At 48.2% G+C, this 22,823-nt stretch overlaps 1 protein-coding gene across 1 annotated transcript; it reads left to right on the top strand.

The window, feature by feature from the left end:
* Window positions 1-813: 813 nt before the first annotated feature.
* Window positions 814-8,186, top strand: LOC8027648 (acetylcholine receptor subunit alpha-like 1). Its single transcript, XM_029983039.4, has 5 exons — window positions 814-1,149; window positions 1,624-1,668; window positions 2,082-2,191; window positions 2,294-3,260; window positions 6,772-8,186. The coding sequence occupies exons 1-5, from the start codon at window positions 952-954 to the stop codon at window positions 6,967-6,969; spliced, it is 1,518 nt and encodes a 505-aa protein (XP_029838899.2). The 5' UTR covers window positions 814-951; the 3' UTR covers window positions 6,970-8,186.
* Window positions 8,187-22,823: the final 14,637 nt, after the last annotated feature.

Here is a 22,823-nt window from a genome sequence, read left to right on the forward strand (position 1 = left end):
GAACCATCTAAAGCTGGGAGACTCGTCGCCCCTGTGAGGCAGACCAAGTTCTAAGCTGTATAAACATACACACAACCCAATTTTTTTTATCAGTATATGCGCAGGGAGGGTGGCATGCAGGCATTAAAGTAGTCAAGTCTTCAAGACCGCTTCAAAAACGAGAAAAATAAATATTTATCAGTAAAAACAACTATTTGCGAGTGGGTCTCAATTTTGCAATCGCCATACGACACGTAATTGTGAATGTTAAAAAAAAAAAAAAAAAAAAATCTCGCAACTTTGATGTTGGTCTAGAAATACAAAAACCAAATCCAGTTTTTTGGGGAGGCAAAGAACCGTTAAAATGTATCCTTGTCTGCAACAGTTTTAGCAGCAGCTGCAAATCTTCCCATATTTATTTTTGCTTTCTAAAAAGGGAAATGGTCTGTATCACACAACTTCCTACGACTTGGCGGATCATTTTAAGTAACTTTAAGACAAAAATTCGCTGCTAAGCACTGCTCCCTTAACGGATCATTTTCCCCGCGAACACAAGCGCGCACATTCACAGTCACAACCGGCCGCCCGTAAACGTCAGACATATATATACGAAACCCCACGCTTCTTACAGTCTTTAATTTGTAACGCGGATTGATGCTGAAACCTTGGCCCCGACTGGCCGCGGGCGACACCCACTTCATTGAGATCTGAGAGAGCAATCCGGGATGCGCGGACGCGAGGCGCGGGAGCAGCCGTTTCCGATCGATGCCTGCGGGAACGTGAGGGCAAGGAGGGAGGAAGGGCTGCTCCGAGCGTCCTCCGGCGAAGTGCGGCACAGCCGCCTACGAAGCGGGTGGCTGAGTCCGGCTGCGCCAAGCCAAGATGGCGGGTCCCCGGCGACCGGGACTCGCAGAGGCTGCCGCGTCGCTCAGGGGACTCGGATAGCGGGGACTCCTTGGCCCCAGGCGTGCCATGGCCTTCTCGGCAGCCGGCTTCGCCGTGCTCCTGCTGCTCGCCCTGTTGAACGTCGGATGTCGGGGTAATCCGGACGCCAAGCGGCTCTACGACGACCTGATGAGCAGCTACAACAGATTAATCCGACCCGTGAGCAACAATTCGGACCGGCTCACCGTCAAGATGGGGCTCAAGCTGTCACAGCTCATCGACGTGGTGAGTGCGCGGCTCGAGACCGCCTCTCCTCACACCACCTCCCTTCCCTGCCCGTCTTGGAACATTATTGGCGAAAATGGACGACTGCGCCGCATGTCGCGATGAGTTCAGTCAGTGATGTGCACTGGAGAGCTGCTATAGCATTTTGTGAAATTCGGACCCGATATATATTGCTTCGGTTATTGCGCACAGGGTGCGACGTCGCAAGGTGCACAATATCGAGGGACACGAAATTATTATCACTTTACAAGTCACTTAGAAACGGTCATTTCTATTTACTAACATCACTCAACGAGCGATTTCAATGTGCCAAAAAAGAGAATCAATTCCGCATAATGGCAAACAGGAGTAGCTTACATCTTGTTGTTACCGTATTTTCCACGTAAAAGTGCCAGAGAATTTGCTAAAAGCCTATGAAAGTGTCTCACCTGATTGCAACTCGTTTATAAAGATATATTATCACTGTTATTCCAGAACATCAAGAACCAGATTATGACGACGAATGTCTGGGTTAACCAAGTAAGTCTATTTCAGTGTTCTAATACTTTAGTTCCTTAAATTGTAACCTGCCGTCTTGCTCGGTCGTCTGCTGGATAACGTAAGCAGAGAAGCTTAATCAGCGATCTACAAAAATGATTTCTTAATTTGTTGTCTAAAACGCTTGAAATGATCAGCTGCTTTTCTTGCCCTAGCTTTCTTGTTTGATTCTGATGCATAATCTTTTATAATAAAACTTGATAAGATAATAAGATAAGATAATAAGACTTTGTGGGACGTGATGGCATGTGGCTCCGCAATATTGCTCAGATTTAAGCATTTTAGATTTACGACAAAACAAATACCATGAAATGAACTTTTACATTTACTTGGGCCAGGTCGGTGTCAAAATACCATTTAAACTGATTTTTAACGCAATTATTTCACACATTCAGGAATGGTCCGACCACAAGCTCAAGTGGGATCCGCAGGAGTACGGCGGCGTAACCGAACTGTACGTGCCTGCCGAGCAAATCTGGTTGCCTGACATTGTCCTCTACAACAAGTAAGTTTGTACGCGGAGCACATTGCATAAGATTGACTGACATAATAAGTGCACTTTCCTAGAATCATCTTTTCATGCGTGGGGTTCAAACCGTGTGCGCAGTGCGGACGGCAACTACGAGGTCACCATCATGACCAAGGCGATCATCCACGAAGATGGCCGCGTGGTCTGGAACCCTCCAGCCATCTACAAGAGTTCGTGTCAAATCGACGTACAGTACTTCCCTTTCGACAAGCAAGACTGCTTCATGAAGTTCGGTTCCTGGACCTACGATGGTCATCAGGTCGATCTGAAGCACCTGAACGAGATCCAGGGCACCAACATCGTGCCCGTGGGCATTGACCTGTCCGAGTTCTACCTGAGCGTCGAATGGGACATTATGGCCGTGCCGGCCATGCGCAGAGAGAAATTCTACTCGTGCTGCGAGCAGCCATACCCGGACATCACCTTCAACATCACGCTGCGACGCAAGACGCTCTTCTACACGGTAAACCTGATCATCCCCTGCGTGGGAATCTCGTGCCTCTCCGTGCTCGTCTTCTACCTCCCTTCAGACTCGGGCGAGAAGGTGTCTCTGTCCATTTCCATCATGCTGTCGCTGACTTTCTTTTTCCTCGTGCTGGCCGAGATTATCCCGCCCACGTCTTTGGCGATGCCTCTGCTGGGCAAGTATCTCGTCTTCACCATGATCCTTGTCACCGTGTCCGTCCTGGTGACCATCGCCGTGCTCAACGTGCACTTCCGGTCTCCGTCGACGCACCGCATGGCGCCCTGGGTGCGCCGCCTCTTCGTGCACCTGATGCCCAGGCTGCTGCTCATGAGGCCGCCCCAGTACCGCATCGAGACCGACGAGTCGTCAGCGGCCAAGCCCCCACAGGGCGGGGGCTCGCACGGGGCCCTGCACGACGACCCGCTGTTGCTGCCGGAGCCGCTGCTGGTCGCCCGCCCGCACGGCCTGCACCAGGCGGCCGAGCCCGCGGGGGACCAGCCGTCAAGGGATTTGGAGCGCGCCATCCACAACGCCATGTTCATCGCGCAGCACATCGATAACAACGACGATTTCGAAAGCGTAAGGCCGGCTTCCTCCTTCTTCTGGGTGACGCCATTTCCGATGCCCTCCAGAGAAAAGGGGAAGAAGGAGCTCTCCTCTTATCAGGAACCGGATTTGCACAGACGTCGCTATTCTCCTCCCAGAAGATTACAGAAGATTAACCTGTCGCTCGAAATTCTTACAAAGGCAGCTTCCCTCTCCTCCTTTTACATGGTGGTCAAAAGTATGCAATGTGACCTCAGTGCAAGGATCCTATACATTGTACAAAACACAGCCTGCAGACACTCTCTGAGGTGGGTTTCTTCCTTGTATGACCGGTCCCGTAACATTGGTCATACAAAAACTCTTCTGCAGACATGTCTGAAACAAACGCATCTGTGAAGGAACACACTTGCGTCCGGTCCGCAGACCATTCTGTCATCACGCCTGCACTAAACACCGTGTCCTTTGTACGATGTGCATGAGCCGTGTGGCTGCGGCTATAGTTTTATTTGGAAACCCTGCACGGAACCTTGCTTGCTTGTGTAGGTGTTAGCTCGCACCGTCTAGAAGGGCCATGGTAGGACAGAGTGTCGACAACGGAGCACTATTGTTGGTTTGACGCAGACTTGTACCGTACGCATTACAAGTAATCAAATTACTTGTAATCGATTACTTTTTGGAGTAATTTTGTAATCAGTTGATTACTTTTATTAGGCAGTAATTACAACAGTAATCTGATTACTTTTTGAAGTAATAAAATTACTTGTAACCGTTACAATTTGTCCATGGGACCCCCCCCCCCCCCCCCCATGGGGCACACGCCTTTTTTTTATGAAATGACAAAAATAATTTTTTTTTTCGAACGGAAAAAAGAAAGATTTTTGCTGAGCTGTAGGAAACGAGGTCAATCTCTTTATATGTACAGTTTCTGTGGAATGTCCGAAGCCACAGTGCGTGACAAAGGCCATTCAGGACGAAGTTTGAGGAAGCAGAATGTAGCTTTCTGAGTCCTTCGTTCAAACCAGGGAGCCTTCATGTGCGCTTTGCGCACATGAAGGCACCCTAGTTCAAACTAGCCCCCTCCACGCACACACACACACACACAGAAATAAAAAAAAAATCCGGCTTAGGGTACCTACTGGCAGCCCGTAGGAGAACCAGAACCGAAGAATGCCTAAAGCGGATGCAAAATATAACAAAGGCAGTTGAAATATTTCCACATTTCCCCTACTTGGTCTTTGTGACAAGCAATGTTTCGAGTTGAGATTGTCGGGGCGATCTCTTCCGTTAATGGATACTACACATTATCCGTTTCAAATCCTGGAGCTGCTGCTCTTTTGTATAACATTCGAGCTCTTCCACATGTGAATAATAAAATGAGCGACGCAAACTTTAAGCGACAATTCTTGCTCAAGCTTAACAAGATCTAGAACCCCCTCCGCTCTCCCCCCCCCCCCCCCCCTTACAAACACAGACTGGCGAACGCCCAAATCATTCAACGTCTTCTAACGAATTTTATGCTTGTGTCCGCATTGTAAAGGTGCAACGACCACGAAGAGGGAGCCAGTTTTTCTTCTTCAATACTTGTGCAAATGTGAAATATAGGTTGGAAGTAGTTCATTGTTATGAGCGCTAAAGATGTGTCTTCACACAATAAAGTAATCGGAAAAGTAATGATTACTTCTTTAAGTAATATCCAATTACTTTTGCCGTCGAGTAATCAAGTAATCTAATCGAATACTTTTTAGCCAAGAGTAATAGTAATTGTAATCGATTACTTTTTTTTTGTAACGTGTACAAGACTGGTTTGACGTCATAGCGCGGGCGACCAATGACGTTTACCCGCGCGGAGTGGGGAGGGGGATAAGCGGTGTGCTAACACTCCCATCTCACCCCTTATGGTCCGCTGCGTAGCAATGTGGGTAGAAACTGCGTATTAGTATGATAATCTAGTGGGGCGCGAAGGCATTACATGCAAGTGCTAACGTACGTTCGGTTGTCTTTGACGGAATGTCTAAGCCAAACTATGTTGGTTCGCACAATAAGCATCCTTCGCCATTCCCTGCTGGAGTCTGTTTACAAATATGCAAGCGCGAGTTTGAGCACTGAGCACGGACAATGATCTGCTCTAAGGGCAACGTGCTTGATGTACACAGTGCACACGCTTGAATTGACATTTGTGTGAAAAGTACTAGTGACCAGGGTGCGGGTACTCATACCAAAGGGTACTTATATCGTTAGCAGAAGACGTGTCAGAGGGCGTGGTCAAATCATGAGTTGGTCTGATTAGGCCAAATAACTTTTCGTGATTCATTGTTAGGATGACTAATTAAGGGTTGCGGTGGTGTATAACCGACTAACCTAACGACTAATCAATTAAAGCATTAATTATCAAGTAGTTTCTTAACAAAGTTGGCCAAACTAGACACTTCTGTGGGGTTGACATAGGCTTCATCTATGGCAGTGTCAAAATAAACAATGATTTAAATCACTAACGAGACTTCTGCTCCTCCGGGAGGGCATGCCCAAAAAGCGTACAAAACCGAACTTTTTTTTTTACACCTGAATATGCGTTTAATTATGAAACACCTGTGACCATCCAAAGTCAAAATTCAAAACTGTTACCCAAATCACAAATAGCATACCTTCTTAGAAGTAGTTGGCAGAAATGACATATATCTCGCACTTTTCAATTACTTAAATAGTTCGAAGTGGAAAGCGGACGTCAATAAAAAGTTTATATATTTATTTCTGTCCTCACCTTTACTTCGTTCGTCGGCAAATTGCATTCGAATATTTGACAATGACCTCATTAAAAAGTGCGTATCTTTTCTGCGTTGCGAAAACTATGGGCAGCCCAGCATTCGTATTCTCTAAGTCAGTGGTTCTCAGCCATTTATGTTTCGCGGACCCCTTGCGGATCTGCGGAGGTGATGGAGGACCCCGTTCGTGGTAAGGGGTTAATTATGATAGTGATTTAATAGATAGACATGACTTAGTGCTAGTGGGAAGTCGATTTCTCCTATTGGACATATAGACGATAAAACTCAGACAAAAACTGAAACGTTTCTTCTCAATCCAAGAAAAGACAACTTTTATTGCCTGTTGACTGACGAGGCTAATATCCGCGGACCCCTAGAATGCCTTCGCGGAGCCCAAAGGGTCCGCGGACGCCCTTTGAGAACCACTGCCCTGAGTGTATCATATTCTATAGAAAAAGATTGGAATACCTTAATATTCCTGGCAGCATCCGCTTTAGACCGATTGATCAATTGATTTGGAGCATACATTAATCCGGGTACAAATATTAACTAAACTTGTTTCTTAATCTTTAATGCGCTCTTGAAAACTCAGCAAGCTTTGAACGGTTTTAAAGAATGTAAAATTGTTAAGCCGGAAGAATTATGAATACCCAAAAAAAAGAAGGGCATGCACGACAGAACGTTTTGCATAACCATGTTCAACACGCGAGTTGAAAAATCCAGATAAAGGCAATCTGTTTTTTTTTTGTTTTTTTTCTGGCTTTGGTTTTTTTGATCGATTGCAGATCCGTGAGGACTGGAAGTACGTGGCCATGGTTTTGGACCGGCTTTTCCTCTGGCTCTTCACGCTCGCCTGCGTCGTCGGAACGGCGGGTATCTTCCTGCAGGCCCCGTCGCTCTACGACCAGACAGACCCCATCGACGTCAAGTTCTCCCAAGTGGCCCGCCGAATGCGCATCGACTACCCCTGGACGGACGTCTGAAACACGCTCTCTTCCGAGGACCCCGCCGCACGCACGCTCTATATACGGCCGCCTGGCGATAAAGTTCCCGCAGATTACGGCTCGTGAATAGCCGTGGTGGGCGGGGTACGAATCGACCTTCTGTATATGTCCGTAGGCCCACCCATCTGCGCACCAAGAAAGCCTGCAAGCTGGCCTAAAAGGGTAAAGTCGGAAAGCCGCAGTCAGATCGCGCGTAAGCATCATACAAAATTTGACAAAGTATTTGTTGTAGATATGACATGATCGAATTGCCCGCTGACGCGTCTCAACCGTCTTAGAAGCACGACTTTTGCTTTATACGTACGTAAGCTTCGAAGATGTCTGCGGGCAGTTTTTTGTATGACCAATGTTACAGTCATACACGGAAGACACACGTATCAGACATTGTCTGCAAAGTGTCTTTTGTATTAGCGGATGTGACTGCAACTTTAAAGAGCGACTGGACAGGAGTTGCGGTTCCTCGTGCCTCTTGTACGCGGGGCCGCCAACTGTGTTTCACATGATACTATTTTAGGTATTGTACGTGAGAGTCACTGAGAGCTTAAGGAACGCACGGCGTGGTTAACGATACGTTCACGCTTCCCGCTTCATAATTGGTTGCCTGCAGCGTTCATATCAGCTCGTGCCGCACTCTCATTGGCTGCAAAGCTCCTGAATAAGATTCTCGGGACTTGCCACACCTCGCGCTTCTTAAGTTTTCGGTGACCATGGGAGCTTCTGGGATATGTGCGCATTCGAGGCGGGGGTATAGGTTCGAGTATATACATCGCATTTGCTGCCGCGCACTGTTTTGGTGTCACGCCAAATTGCAGGCCTTTTTTTTTTTTTTTTTGCACGGAAGGTTAGGTTATACAGCGCGCACGTTGAATCATGACGCATATAATGCTGACCGCTAGACATGCGCAACTTCTGAATCTGTTTTGTACACATGTGTTCCCCAAGCAGTATTTGGATGCGGAGTTCTTAACCCCGTTTGCTCAAGCGGCACCAGTAGCACTATTGCTCGCTTTGCCGTCGGCAGCCGATGGGAACTTAAAGAGGCTAAGGCTCGACATCTGTGGATACGGCAACCGATGCTGCATATTTAGACGAACGAGTGTCCAGGTCGGCATGATAGTGCTGTCGTTAAAAGCGAGCAATAAAAAAGTATCAGTCGTAGACCACGTTGGATCAATACGAACTTCATTTCTGCTGGAGCCCCCGTTGTCCGTTCGTCTTTCCACTTAAACTTAAGGAATCCTTTCGGTGACAAAGAAAGGTATACGAGAGTATGTGCGCTCGCGCAATTCTGAACGCCGGTTAACGGTGCACATGCGCAGTCGTCCTCTGTTCGGAAACGCCACAGAAAGTTCTCCTTGGGCGAAGACCATGAAACGATATTGCTGTTTATCGTTGTTTATCGCGCAGAGGGACACAAGAGATCTAGCACTTTGGAATAAAAGAAAAACTTTCAGGCCTTTCCACTCTGGTGAAGAAGGAAGAACAGCGAAGCTGTACAGTGATGGGAATGAAGTAATGGCAGGCAGCAAGTTGGCAAGCCAGTGTGGAAAGGCTAGAAAGGTTGCCGCCATCTATGAGCGACGGCGGCAACCAGACGACTGGCAAGCCAGTTGCCTCGTTTGCCAGTTGTTTGGCGTCGCTCATAGATGGCCGTAGCTGTCCGGAGTGTTGTGTCGACATTTATTTGCTGGCGGACACGAGCCTGGGAAAACTACATATAGCCCTTTACAGCTGCGCTGTAAAAAAGTCATCAACGTGATTAATGTCGCGAAATTTTGAAAATAGGCTTATATCGCAACATACACGAGAGCATATGATGAGTGATGTAGAAAGGAAGCTCGGCAAATGGACGTTTCCTGGTGCTCCGTGTCGTGCACGTCACTGTCGAGCAGTGTTGCGAAATCCCTTCCCCCCCCCCCTTTTTTTTTCTGTTCTAATTCTTTTCCGGGGAATTGGAGCTTCCAACAATTCCATTCCTTTCGACTCCTCAGAACGAATGCATTGGGCCCATTTCCACTCCTGGAATGGCTCAACTCCACCATTCCATTCCTTTAATTCCTAAACGTAAAAAAAAAGGCAATGACAGCCACACTGTGTTCCTGGCAAAAAGCAGCATAAAGCTGCTGACGTTATCACGCGCTGAGACGACTGAAAAAGTATGCAAAAGCTTCCCCAAATCATTCATTTTACTAAGCCGAAGGGTGGTCGCACGAAGCACTTCGTTGTACTTGGTGCCACTGCAGACATCCATCGTGCTATCAAGCCTAAAAGGCTTGCGAGTCGCAACAGAGGCCAACAATTAAAACCACCCATTGTCTTCGCAAATGGACCGTACACCCACAACAGATACATAGTTAGCACGTTGTTTGTTTCATAAGACCATAAAAATGCGCAATTCGTGCGTGGCGCAAAAAAAAAAAAAAGTTATCTTGTTATTTCTTTGAATACTTGCACAACAGCACCGCAAGTGCGCTGTTAGAAGTGACGCCGCGTGTACCTGCCCCAAATCTCCACGCACGGGCAAGAACACAAAACCGCTGACAAAATGCAATCGGTATACGGCTCCAGCACACGGTAGAGTATCAGCATATTACGGAATCATGCCTCAAAAACGTAAACGTCGGTTAAAAGCAGGGAGTCAAACTGGTCATTATATTCCGGTTCGGTTCGGGTTCAGTAGCATTGAGTTTAGTTCCGGTTCGGTTCCGGTTCGGCGATGGGTTTGAAATAATGGTTCGGTTACCGGTTCCATCAAGTGCAAGTTAGTTGAAACCGCTTTAAAGAAAAAGCCCCAAACTCCCAGTCATTAAAAAGAACAAAGGTTACTTAGTGTCACCTGCATTAAAATAAAATGAGGTACGGTAATCAAAAGCCGTGGAGCGGAAACGAGGCCAGCAAAACAAATACATCATTCATTTCGTTTTATGATCTTGAATTTTTAACGCGAACACCTTTCAATGAAAATTACGTGGTTATACAGGCGTTTGGAAACAGTAACAAAGTACAGCACTCAGCTAGCACTCACATTGACAGCGTGATAGTAGCACGCACCGTACTCGCACACTCGCACAAAAAAAAAAACGCATTATAAAAAGTCCTTAGTTGTTTTGACAGTAGAAGTTGAGTCTTCAAGAGTATGGTGAAATTGTTACCGACTGCAGATGAGAAATTTATACAGTGCAGTACGACTGCTAGTGTAGAGTCTTAAACGGATATCACGCAGTACTGATACATGGCCGCACGCCGGTACGATACTCATCCAGATCGAAACGGCAAACTACCCACACCGCGCGCACGAACGACTTGCTCGAACTACTCAGTTGAAGAGGAGAAAGACAGCGAAGGCCCATCGAAAGCCGATTAAAACAAAAGGACAAAACAAAAAATACAACGGGCGACTTGCTGTTTCTAGAAAACGCACGCACGCACGCACGCACACACACACAAACACTGCTAAATTGTAAATTGTTTTACGTACCTAATATATTTTTACAGCGAATCGATCTTTAGGATTCCATGTTTTCGGAGTTTATTTTTCGTCAAATTCGGAGAGTGTTTTTCGGAGTTTTTTTTAGTTTATTTTTGCTTGATTCCGAAATCTCCGAAATTAGGAGCTTAATTGCGCAGTGTTTGCTATGAAAAATAAATAAATGATATCCGGGTGTAAACGTATGCTATATAAATAAAAAATAAAGCGCGCTTATATCAATATTTCTTTAGCTGGATTTGGTGTTGGTGCCAATGTCATTGGCGATACTAATTTGTCCTACGGCAAATGTGGCACACGTCTGTGGCTTCAATAACTGTCGATACCTTAAAAATAAATTCCTGGAGAAGTCGCTGGGTAGCACGTATTCATCCCATCCTATTCCATGCTACCCCACGGCCTCGCGAGATGGAGTGGCAAAGGAAGCAACAGGGAAGTTTCAACAGCCTTTCTTCCCAATTTTATGCAATCTCTATGGTCCATAGCTCTCACTGCTACAAAAACACAACCTCTCCTTCCTCTTAAAACATAAATAGTATGGCCCAAACTGGAAACCAATACAAAGTTTTTTGTCGTGACCCGAAAGTACAATGACATGTTGTCCTGAACCTTGACGAGATGAGCGGTAAGACCCCTTTGGTCAATGGTACGAGATTTGAAAGATAACTGTGGTGGCATTTTCCCAGGACCATTGCGCTGACCAAACTTAATTGTAAAATACCGTCTTTATTTTTATTTTTGTTTTTTTTTTTCTGGGGTTAGGGGTGGGGATATTTGGCACATAAAAGTTTGGAGTTTATCGGATAAATCCGAATTGACCAAAATCGTATCGGCGAGTCTTTTTCGGAATTTTTCGGGTTTATCCGAAAACATGGGGCCCTAGTACTAATCTTCGATGATGGTCAGTAATTTTTTAATTGATACTATGCCTTTAGAATTAATAATTCAAGAAATATTACTCAAAAGTTATTAATAAGCTAATAATACTAAACGCTATTAATTCTATCGAATGGGCCCTTTGGCAGAAACCGGTGCAGCATTAAACTTCTTTTTCTTTTTTTCTTTTTTTTTTTTCATATGATGCGTACATTTCACGGAAAAGATTTGGCCGGCGTTTGGAGAGACATACGTGTAAAGGTTACGAGCAATTAGATTCCAACGGTAACACTCCCAATCGTCATCAGCTTTCGACGTGCCGGTCCAGGACAACCGGTCGGATGCCTAGTTTGTAGCACTACCTTGAAACGCCATTTGCGAAGAAAATCACGCGAGATGCGAACAGCTGACGACGCTGGTTTTATAATCAGCCAAAGCGAACGTATCCACGAACACATCTACAGCGAATGTCAAACCTAAACGTGAAGTGCATGATTCATTGTGCAGAGGTTTGAAGGTAAAAGTCGCCGCGATGCGCCTATATGTTTTTTTAAACGGCACGAGCATCTTGACAATACACTTTTTACTCGCTGCTTCAATGGCTCCATCGAACTGTATACTTTGAGTACCTTGTACTTGAAGTATGTTTAGGAAACTTGTTATTAGTACGTACTTGTACTTTACTTAAAGTATGATTTATCTGGTACTTTCCGAGCAAAGTACAACTCCTCCCGACTTCCAAATACGTTCCCCAAATACCGTGAAACCTTTTTTTGCCATAGTATGGCTATATAAGGCGGCTTCCTATAGAAACAAATGTAGACAAATAGCACAAAAAAGTGCCTTTTGGGCAAGCCGAGATCACTCTGAGACTGTTGTTTTCGGCATCCACTGCCCAATGTTTACGTTGGGGTGCAGATTTATGTCGTCGCCGATTCGGCAGACAACCTTCAAGCTGCTGGGTGCCCCTCCAGAAGAGAGATTCCACGGAAGTTGTTTCTTTTGTCGTTCTCAGAAGGCAATAACTATACTCCACACGTTTTGTAAAGCGCTGAGGAAGGCACAAGGACGAGCGCGTTGATCTGAGCAGTGCTTTCTTGCGCTCGGTGAAATTACGTTCTTTCAAGGACCACGTGCTCGCATCCTTGGCTTTCCCAGCACTAGAATGCACAACCTCTGAGGCCAAGTATAAGAGTTCATCAACCTCTAAAAAATATATGGCGTCATGTGATAACGTGCTACCGTCTTTTGAGACGTCATCCGGTCATTCCTCTGAGTGAAGTGCTATAAGATTGATAATAGTCAACTTATAAGTTGACTATAGTCGGTTACAAGTCAAGAAGGTAGGAGAAGCTCCTCCCACAAGCGTGATGCGCCCGTTTCAAATCCCTCCGCAGTCGAAAGAAGAGTTCACTGGAAACGCTCCTTGTTCGGCTTCAGTGGATTCCAACTTGTCTCCGATCCTACTTTTTAAGAAAGGGACCTTTGTATTTATTGCAGGGGGAACCGAGCCCCTGAAAGCAGCCTTTGTATTTATCGGAGGGGGAAGCTAATCTCCGAAAGTCGTATTTGTTTCCATCGGAGGGGCAAAACTCTAATCTCCCTCTCGTGGCTTACACAATGCTAAGTCAAAGTCGAAAGATAAAGCAAATATGTACAGAAAGGCAAGACCCTCCTCGCGCGTTGGCCGCAACGTCACGGAAACAATGGGACGCTATTGGATGCGGAGGTGGCGGAGGGATATATGATTACCTTTGAGGGGCATTTGCCGCTACCTTCTTGACTTGTAACCGACTATAGCACAGTAGTATCACAGTCAACTTATAAGTCGACTCTGCTAAATTGTTTGTCAGAAGTAAAACAACTACTTTGTGGCCACTTGACTTTATTCAATATTCGTCGCCATTTCCTAAAAACAACTGGTCACAATTTCAACGTTGAGAATGCGTCCACTCTGGCGCGTGAACAAAGGTGGGGTCCGCGCAGGTTCGTGGAATCATGGTTCATCCGGAGTGACTCATAGGCCTGCAGCTCCAACCGCGGCCCCCTCCCCGATCTGTGCGCGGACTCGCTTAAATAGAACTGTTGAAGTTTTTTCGCTCACTCCTGCTTCAAGGTTTCACTGATGATGTTTCCCGCATGGAAAACGAAACGTTTGATTAAATTGTTTACCTTGATATGTAAAGTCGGCGCAGTTTCTTTGATCATCATGATTCCCGGCTTTTTGAATATTTTTTTGCAAACAACTGATGTACCCCCAATTATCCCTGGCGCAATGCATACTATTAAAAAAAAACACTATAGGAAAGTGGAAGAACATCATAAAAATATTATGTTAAAAGTACTTGTACATTACCTTGTAGGTAGATTGTATTTATAGTACTTCAAGGATATTGCGCCCGGGGTACTTACTAGTTTACTTAAAGTAATACATAACCTCTCATTTACTTTGTACTTTACTTCGGGTACTTTTTAAATGTGCTTTACCCAACGCTGTCAATTCCACACGGATACAGTGAACTAGAGGGAGGGTGCGGATTATTTTATCCTGGCTGTTTTTCTTGCATATTGTCACGGGTAGTGACCAATAAACAAGAAATAAACAGGAATAAATAAACGTTCAATGTGGCGAACTTGTGCCAAAAAAATAAAAAAGTTCAAAGATAATAACAGAGCGTCGCGGGCGTCGAAGTCGGCGTAGCAGCACAGTCCAACGCTGAGGCGAAAACTGACTCGACAAGGCCGCGGGCCGCCTCTTATCTAGAGTGGGTCACTATCTCGAAGATTCGGCGGGGAAGGTTCGAGCGTAGTGCGCTTCGGGCGAGAATGAGCACGCACTTTCTAGAACAACAAAAGCAGGCATGAACGATAGAAGTTATGTTCGCAAAAAGAATAAACGAGAAGCTTCTGCAAGTCTGCGCGCGGCATTATCCCCCCTTCTAAAGCGCATCGTCCCGATGCAGCACGAACCGAAAACAAAGCGAACAGAAATAACGGTAAACAAAAGAGTCATTTGGAACACATAAGGTCCACAGTCGTATCGAGCGTAGTACGGCTTCATGCGCACGACGTGGACGACTTCTGGTCTTGGAGGGCGGCGTGATGAAGTCCGTGTTCCGTCAGCCATCACCTCGTAGTTCAGATCCCCGAGTCGACGAAGCACTTTGTAGGGTCCAAAGTAGCGCTTCAGTAGTTTCTCGCTGAGACCACGGCGGCGGATCGGTGTCCACACCCACACCCTGTCTCCGGGCTGGAAGTGGACGTCCCGACGACGAATGTTGTAGCGGCCAGTGTCGACACGTTGTTGGGCTTGAATGCGGTGTCTGGCGAGCTGGCGGACTTCTGCCCGTTGGGCAACCACCTGGGCGTCGTCGCTTCCGTCGAGAGCCGGTTCGTGGGGTAACATTGCGTCCAGCATTGTCGTTACTTTGCGACCATGAACCAGTTGGAAAGGTGTTACCCCGGTGGTCTCTTGCACGGCCGTGTTGTAGGCAAATGTGACGTACGGCAACACCTCGTCCCATGTCTTGTGCTCCACGTCGACGTACATGGAAATCATGTCGGCGATGGTCTTGTTGAGTCTCTCCGTCAGCCCGTTGGTCTGCGGGTGGTACGCCGTGGTGCGACGATGGCTGGTGTGGCTGAGACGAAGGACTTCTTGCGTCAGCTGGGCCATGAATGATGATCCGCGATCTGTAATCAGAACTTCGGGAGCGCCGTGCCGGAGGACGATGGACTCGATGAAAAACTTGGCGACTTCCACAGCAGTCCCTGAAGGGAGGGCTTTCGTTTCGGCGTACCGCGTGAGATAATCTGTGGCGACGATTATCCAGCGGTTCCCCGACGTTGACGGCGGAAAGGGGCCAAGTTGGTCCATTCCGATCTGCTGGAACGGTGCGGTCGGAGGAGCAATCGGCTGCAGGAAACCTGCCGGCTTCGTTGGCGGTTTCTTACGTCGCTGGCACTCGTGGCACGATCTTGTGTAGAGGTGGACGGCTTTGGGGAGCTTTGGCCAGTAATACTTTTCACGAATACGGGCCAGTGTTCGGCTGTAACCGAGGTGTCCCGACGTCGGGTCGTCGTGACATGCTTGAAGGATCTCCCGAAGGTCGGTCGGGATTACCAGCAACCACGGTGTGCTGTTGTCGCCGAAGTTCTCTTTGTAGAGTACACCTTGTCGAATGGCGAAGGTCGGCAGTACTCGTGAGAAGACACGTGGCACGGTACCCCCATCCCCTTCCAGGTGCTCGATTAATGCGCGCAGCTCAGGATCGTCCCGTTGACGTCGTGCCATGTCGTCGGTGTTTACTGCTCCTAGGAAGCTCTCGTCGTCATTGTCGTCGCTGTAGCCGGAAGGGGTTTCGACGGGGGCTCTGGACAGGCAGTCGGCGTCGCTGTGTTTGCGGCCGGACTTGTAGACCACTGTCATGTTGAACTCTTGTAGTCGGAGGCTCCATCGAGCGAGGCGTCCTGACGGGTCCTTCAGGTTAGCAAGCCAGCAGAGCGAGTGGTGGTCCGTGACTACACGGAACGGGCTCCCGTACAAGTACGGGCGGAACTTCGTGATTGCCCAGACGACCGCAAGACACTCCTTTTCAGTCGTGGAGTAATTTCTCTCCGATTTGGACAGCGTCCGACTTGCGTAGGCGATGACTCGCTCGATACCTTCTTGCACTTGAACCAGTACCGCTCCAAGTCCTGCATTACTAGCGTCCATGTGAATCTTGGTTTCCGCATCCTGATCAAAGTGTCCTAAAACAGGAGGAGTCTGGAGTCTTCGCTTCAGCTCGTCGAATGCCTGCTGCTGTTCCTCGGCCCATTCGAACTTCTCGGTGTCCTTCGTGAGGTTTGTGAGCAGTGCGGAAATCCTTGCGAAATCCCGAACGAAGCGTCGATAGTAGGCACAAAGTCCGAGGAATCTTCGCAAGGCCTTCTTGTCTCTCGGCGCTGGAAATGCCGCGACGGCGCGAGTCTTCTCGGAGTCTGGGCGGACGTCTTCGTTACTAACCACGCGGCCTAGGAACTTTAGTTCGTCATAGGCGAACCGGTACTTTGACGGCTTGAGAGTGAGCTCGGCGGTCTGTATGGCATGGAGAACCGCGCGGAGTCGTCGCAAGTGCTCGTTGAAGTCAGCTGAAAATACTACCACATCGTCAAGGTAGACGAGACAACTCTGCCACTTCAGCCCTGCAAGTACGGTGTCCATGACACGCTGGAAAGTTGCTGGCGCCGTGCATAGTCCGAAAGGCATCACCTTGAACTCGTACAGCCCATCCGGCGTGACGAAGGCTGTCTTCTCTCGGTCCCGTTCGTCGACCTCGATCGATTTGCCAGTAGCCGTTCTTCAGGTCCATCGATGAAAAGTATCGAGAGTAGCGCAGCCGGTCTAGAGTGTCGTCGATGCGGGGGAGTGGGTAGACGTCTTTCTTCGTAACCGCGTTGAGCTGCCGGTAGTCCACGCAGAACCGAAGAGTTCCGTCCTTCTTCTTAACCAGCACAACTGGAGAGGCCCATGGACTGCTTGAAGGTTGGATTATGTCGTCATTCAGCATCTCTTGAACTTGCTGCTGGGTCACCTCCCTTTCCTTAGCGGAGACTCTGCACGGCGATCGATGCACAGGGCGCGCGTCGTCCTCGGTAACGATGCGGTGCTTGGCAACGGCGGTCTGGCGCACCTTCGACGACGTCGCAAAGCAGTCGCGGTATTCGGCGAGGAGGTTAATCAGCTGACGTCGTTTAGGTTCCGGAAGCTTAGGGTCAATGTCGAGCTGCGCTGGCGACGTACTGTCTTGCTGGGGCGGCGAGGATTCGTCAGTAATCGCGGTGATTTCGGCGGGGTTTCGGAGTTCCTCGACGTGGCCCACGGCTGCACCTTTCGTGAGGTGTTGCGTTTCGTTTCGGAAGTTCGTCACGAGGGCCACAGTTCGCCCATCCTGAAGTTCAGCTACTCCCCTTGCGACGCCTATGCCTCTTCCCAAGAGCAATTGGAGGCTTCCCTCGAGAAGAACTTCGCCACAGGAAGCTTCATCGATCCCGACAAGTACGAAAACACTCGACCGCGGTGGTAGGTTTACGTGGTTTGCGAGGACTCGGATCGTGGGTGACGTCGCTTGGGGTTCCTCCGCTGGTGGAGCAGGTTTTGTAGCGTCAGCTGGTTTGTTCCGAGGTCGATGACGGCGCCATACTCGCAGAGAAAGTCCATTCCGAGGATAACGTCCCTCGAACAGTCTTGCGGAATGACGAACTTGACAGGGCACATTTCACCGTGGATCTCGACGCGAGCAGTGCATCTCCCGACTGGTGTAATGAGATGTCCCTTGGCGGTTCGTATTTGGGGTCCATCCCACGGCGTCATGACTTTTCGAAGGCGGCGGGAGAGCCTCCCACTCAAGACTGAGTAGTCTGCTCCGGTGTCCACGAGTGCCGATGCGTCGTGGCCGTCGATGACGACGTTAAGGTTGTTGGACACCGTTGCAGGCACGTCGTCGCGATGCGTCGCGTCGGGAGAGTGGGAGCGCTCCGGCGTTGTTGGAGGCTCTTTACTCGGGTGGTCTTCGGCAACGGCACCTCCAGGCGTTGCCGCACTTAGTTTTCCCGACGAGATAGGGGGGACAGGCTGTCACGGCGCCACCGACGGAAAGGCGACGCGGAACGTCGGGGGGTGGAGAACGGGAACCTCGTGGTGCGGTGGGCGCAGGTCACGGAGGGCGACGGAGGTATTCCTCGATGTCCCTTGGTCGTTCTCCAAAACTAAGTCGACGGTCGTTTGGAGCGAATCCTCGCAGGCCGAGCTGGCGGTAGGGGCACCTCCGGTAAACGTGGTCAACCTCCCCGCAGTGGAAGCACACCGGGCGTCCGTCATCCGTGCGCCACACGTCGGTCTTTCGGAGTCCATGCTGCTCTTGGCGCGGCGCGTACTGCGGCGAAGAGACTTCTCGTCGGGGTGCAGCTGGGTACTGCCGAGCAATAGGAGGCTGCGGACGACGAACAACGGCGGCATAGGTCACAGCTGGTGGTTCCGGTGCGGCGTCGGCGAGAACGTCTGGCTGGAGCGCTTGCTGGACCTCTTCTCGAACAATCTCGGCGATCGAGAGTGAAGCTGGACGTTCGGTGGCAGGTATCAGCTTCTTCAGTTCTTCACGGACGATGTCCCGGACTATTTCTCGGATCCCCGGAATATTGGGGCTGAGGGCGCAGCTTGACGGCGTCGGTGCAGCGACGGCAGGAGCTCGATGGAAGTGAGCGGCCCGTGCTTGCAGGGCCCGTTCAATGTTGGTCGCCTCTGTTACATTGTTTATTACATTGTTTGTTTATCTTGTTATGTAAAGACGGCGCAGTTTTTTTGATCATCATGATTCCCGGCTTTTTGAATATTTTTTGCAAATAACTGATGTACCCCCAATTATCCCTGGGGCAATGCATACTATTTAAAAAAAAACACTATAGGAAAGTGGAAGAACATCATAAAAAAATTATGTTAAAAGTACTTGTACATTACCTTGCAGGTAGATTGTATTTATAGTACTTCAAGGATATTGCGCCCGGGGTACTTACTAGTTTACTTAAAGTAATACATAACCTCTCATTTACTTTGTACTTTACTTCGGGTACTTTTTAAATGTGCTTTACCCATGGGCGTACCAACCGGGGGGGCAAGGGGGTCACTTGCCCCCCCAGTTCTCAGAGTGGGGGGGCAAGGCATGCGTTTTGCCCCCCCCCTGAAACGGCCGCCACTGGGCAGAGCAGACACAGGCCGGCGGCGCCCAAGGAATACCAAGGGCACTGCCCCCCGACCCGCGCGGGCATATTTTTAACGCGCAGGCGATACAAACCCTAGCAACGGTGCTCACGCACGCCGTATTGGCTGGTTTGTGGAGCCTTGCCCCACGAACAAGGCTACACGGTAACCTAACGGAATCCATCCGCGAGACGTGGGCCGGACGGGCCGTCCAGTCCAGGACGTAGGCCCTTACACAAAATAAAGTTTTGCTTGCTTGCTTGGAGATAGGCGCTGCCGCCGTCAACATAGGCAGCGGATGCAATGCGAGTTTCCGAAGAGGTAGCGTAACTTAATGGTGAGATGTCTGCCTCATACGTGTCAGACCCGGGTTCTATTTATGGTGTGGGCCGGCTTACTTCTTTTTATTTTTTTTTTCTCGAACATTTTGTTTTGTCGAGGCATTTGGCGATATTTACATTTCTTTTTTACCATTAACACTAAAAAAACGAATGTTGTTGACGAAACATCGCTAAACTAAATCGTATCGACTCTATTTACGGAAGTGCATGGGGGGCAGCGGGGCTTGGGTTGCCGACCGGACGCCGCAAAGCGGCGTGTACGGGGGGTGGGGGGGCTAGGTGGGTTAATAGATTTGTAATTAGCAGCCGCACACCGTCACCGCGAAGCGGCGTGAACGCAGGCGCGGGGGTGGGTTAACGCGCTTCGAGTGATACACGAGCAGCCCATCCGCCGTGAGCGTCGTTGTTAGGGGTTCTATCGCCTGCACCGTAAAAGGAGCAGTGTGTGCACCTCCTGTAGTGGGCAAGAATTCCTACATTGGAGGAAAGCGGGGACAAGCCCTTTCTTCAAATGCGTGAAGTCTCCTTGAGCTTCGGAATACAAAGAAACGCCACTATTCGGAGCTAATCCCACAGTTACTCGACCTCTCTTGCGTCGTGTCTGTTCGCTCCCCGCGCCTCGTAGCAGTGTTGTTGCAGTGGGGGGGGGCTCGTTAAAATTTTGGGGTTTTTTGGACTATCTAAATCACTTTCTTCCTTCCCATCCCCCCCTTTTCTACTCCGCATGCTTCCCCCTCTGCAAATATCAGCTGACCTTCCGACATCTTTTCTGTGTAGATAGGCAAAACAACCACTAAAATTAGAAAGTAATTTGTAATTTGAGTGGAAGTCACTCGGAAAAGTAGTTAAAGTAAACTACGAATTACTAGAATATAAATGTAATTAAAAGTTACTAAACTACCCAGAAAAGTAGTTAAACTACAGTAACTTGAGTAAAGTAGTTGAACTACGTACAAGTCTGGCCCGGCAGGCGCTCTGCGTAAGGGTTTTCACCTATCTGCCTAGCCCCGCACACCATCACATGGGCCAAGAAAGGTGTAGTTTTACTGCAGAGGAGAAATCAGCAGGGTCCAAGATGGTGACAATGGAGGATGGGGGACTGTTCCAGTGGCTGATGGCTTGAGAAAGGAATGACCAATTGAAAGCGTTAGTAGAGTCAGAAATGTGCTTGATGGTGCAGACGTTGTTGAGGCGAGAAGATGTTCGGTCGGGGGGTAATAACAAAGTGGTTTTGAGGTCGGGAATGTGGTAGTAGATTTTGTGAATAAAGCACAGCTGAGAGACTTTTCTGCGAAGCTGCAAAGAGGACATGGTTAGTTCAGTTTTTAGCGCTGAGACACTGAAAAAAAAAGTCATAAGTGGATGAAATGAAGCGAGCAGCTCTGTTCTGAACTGCCTCTACAGGGTATTGATGAGGTACAGTCGATGGGTATTCCAGATGGTTGAAGCATATTCTATTTTTGGTCTGACGTACGTGTCCAAGGTTAGCTTACGAACAAAGGGTGGAGCCCTTTTTAAGTTACGTCTGCTTAGTCCAAGAGTTCCAGATGAATCGGCAGTAATGACTTCAATGTGGTTATTTTAGGGAAGGTCAGATGTTAGTCTTACACCAAGGTATTTATACACAGTAGCGGTCTCAATCAGATCGGAGTACAAGAAGTAATTAAATGACAGTGTTTGTTTTTTTTCTTGGTGAAGTGGATTAGTTTGCGTTTATACTTGTTTAATGACATAATCCACTCTTTGCACCAATTGTTAATTTTCTCTAGATCTTCCTGAAGCTGGTTATTATTTTGCACACAAGTTACTTTGTTATGGATGACGCAGTCGTCGGCGAAAAAGTGGTTTTTTGAAGAAATCCCAATGGGGATGTCATTAATAAATATTAAAAAGAGTAAGGGCCCAAGTACGAACCCCAGGGGAACACCAGGAGATACATTTATTAAGGAAGATTCATGATCATCATGGACGTGACCTGTACACGGGAAAAAGGAAAGTCACGAATCTATGCAAACGGTTATTTGGTCGAGGCAAAAAGATGATAGCTTAGAAAGAAGGCGTTGATAAAAAACACGGCCGAATGCTTTGGAAAAAAACTGCGTCAGTTTTTTCATTTCAAGGTTCAAGGTTCAAGGTTAGTGTGCAAGTCATGGATGAAGTCGCAGAGTTGTGTTTCGCAGGAAAGTACAGTCTCCGGCGATATGAAAGACCCACTGGGAGCGCGTGGCCGAGGCGGTGGCTGGTGGGGGCGCTGCGAGCGCTCCGGGCAGTTCCATTCTGCTTCGAGGGGAGGACGCTCATTCGGCACTCGGCACAAACTGATAAGCGCGTTTCGCTTTATCTGAGCCCGAGTGAGCGTCCTCCCCTCGAAGCAGAATGGAATTGCCCGGAGGGCTCGCAGCGCCCCCGCCAGCCACCGCCTCGGCCACGCGCTCCCAGTGGGTCTTTCATATTGCCGGAGAGTGTACCTTTTTGAAAACCGTGCTGCTGTTTAAAGAAAAGAAATGGGATGATAGGTGCCTCATGATATTGGGGTAGAGGATATGCTCAAGTAGTTTGCAAGAAATTGAAGTCAATGAATTAGGGCGATAATTAGATGCGGAAGAGCGGCTGCCCTGTTTAAAGACTGGGAATTACCCTTCCCACCTTTTGGTCAGATGGAAGGCACCTTTGAGATAAGGACTGAATAAAGATAAGTTTTAAATACTCACTCGAAATAACACTGGTGTTTCTTTTAAATTTTAGAGTTGATGTTATCGGTTCCAGCGGACGAAGTAAGTTTTAGTTTATCAATCAATGTTATAATACCGGCGGAGTTAACGTTAATGAGATGCATGCGCTCGTAAAGCTCTTCAGGGAGAGTGGGGACGGAGTCCAAGCACTCGTTAGTAAACACTGATGAAAAATATTCGTTAAACACAGAACTATCATGGTCGACGTTGCACATCCGACCATTCCTAACTCTCCCCATCTTCCTAAACGTCCGTGTGTGTCCGAACACCAGAAACCGGAATTTTAAAGGTTAAAAACGGCACGTTGCTAATATGGAACGCGCACTTTCATGCAAAGCTGACGTCAAGTGACTCAAATCGAAAAACATGCATATTTACAATATTGTTATCTCTTCTGGTGAAGGCTCAGCAACCGTTGCATCCGTTTTCGCGCACGAAACGGCGACTACCAGAGAAAGTAAGAACGCAGTGATTGCCTTTATTTTAACAATGTAAACACACTTGCAGGCGTGCGCTGATGAAGCCTCAAAATCAAAGCTCTCGTAGTGTGATTCGTGACTGTGCCGGCTACTACCCAACCTCGTTGTCACGCCACTTTCTGGAAGCATACACCAAAATTACAAGTAAACACACAAAAGCGACATCGATACAATTATCTT

Source organism: Ixodes scapularis, unplaced genomic scaffold, assembly GCF_016920785.2.
Source record: "Ixodes scapularis isolate PalLabHiFi unplaced genomic scaffold, ASM1692078v2 PGA_scaffold1__304_contigs__length_218370807, whole genome shotgun sequence".
Taxonomy (NCBI): Eukaryota; Metazoa; Arthropoda; class Arachnida; order Ixodida; family Ixodidae; genus Ixodes; species Ixodes scapularis.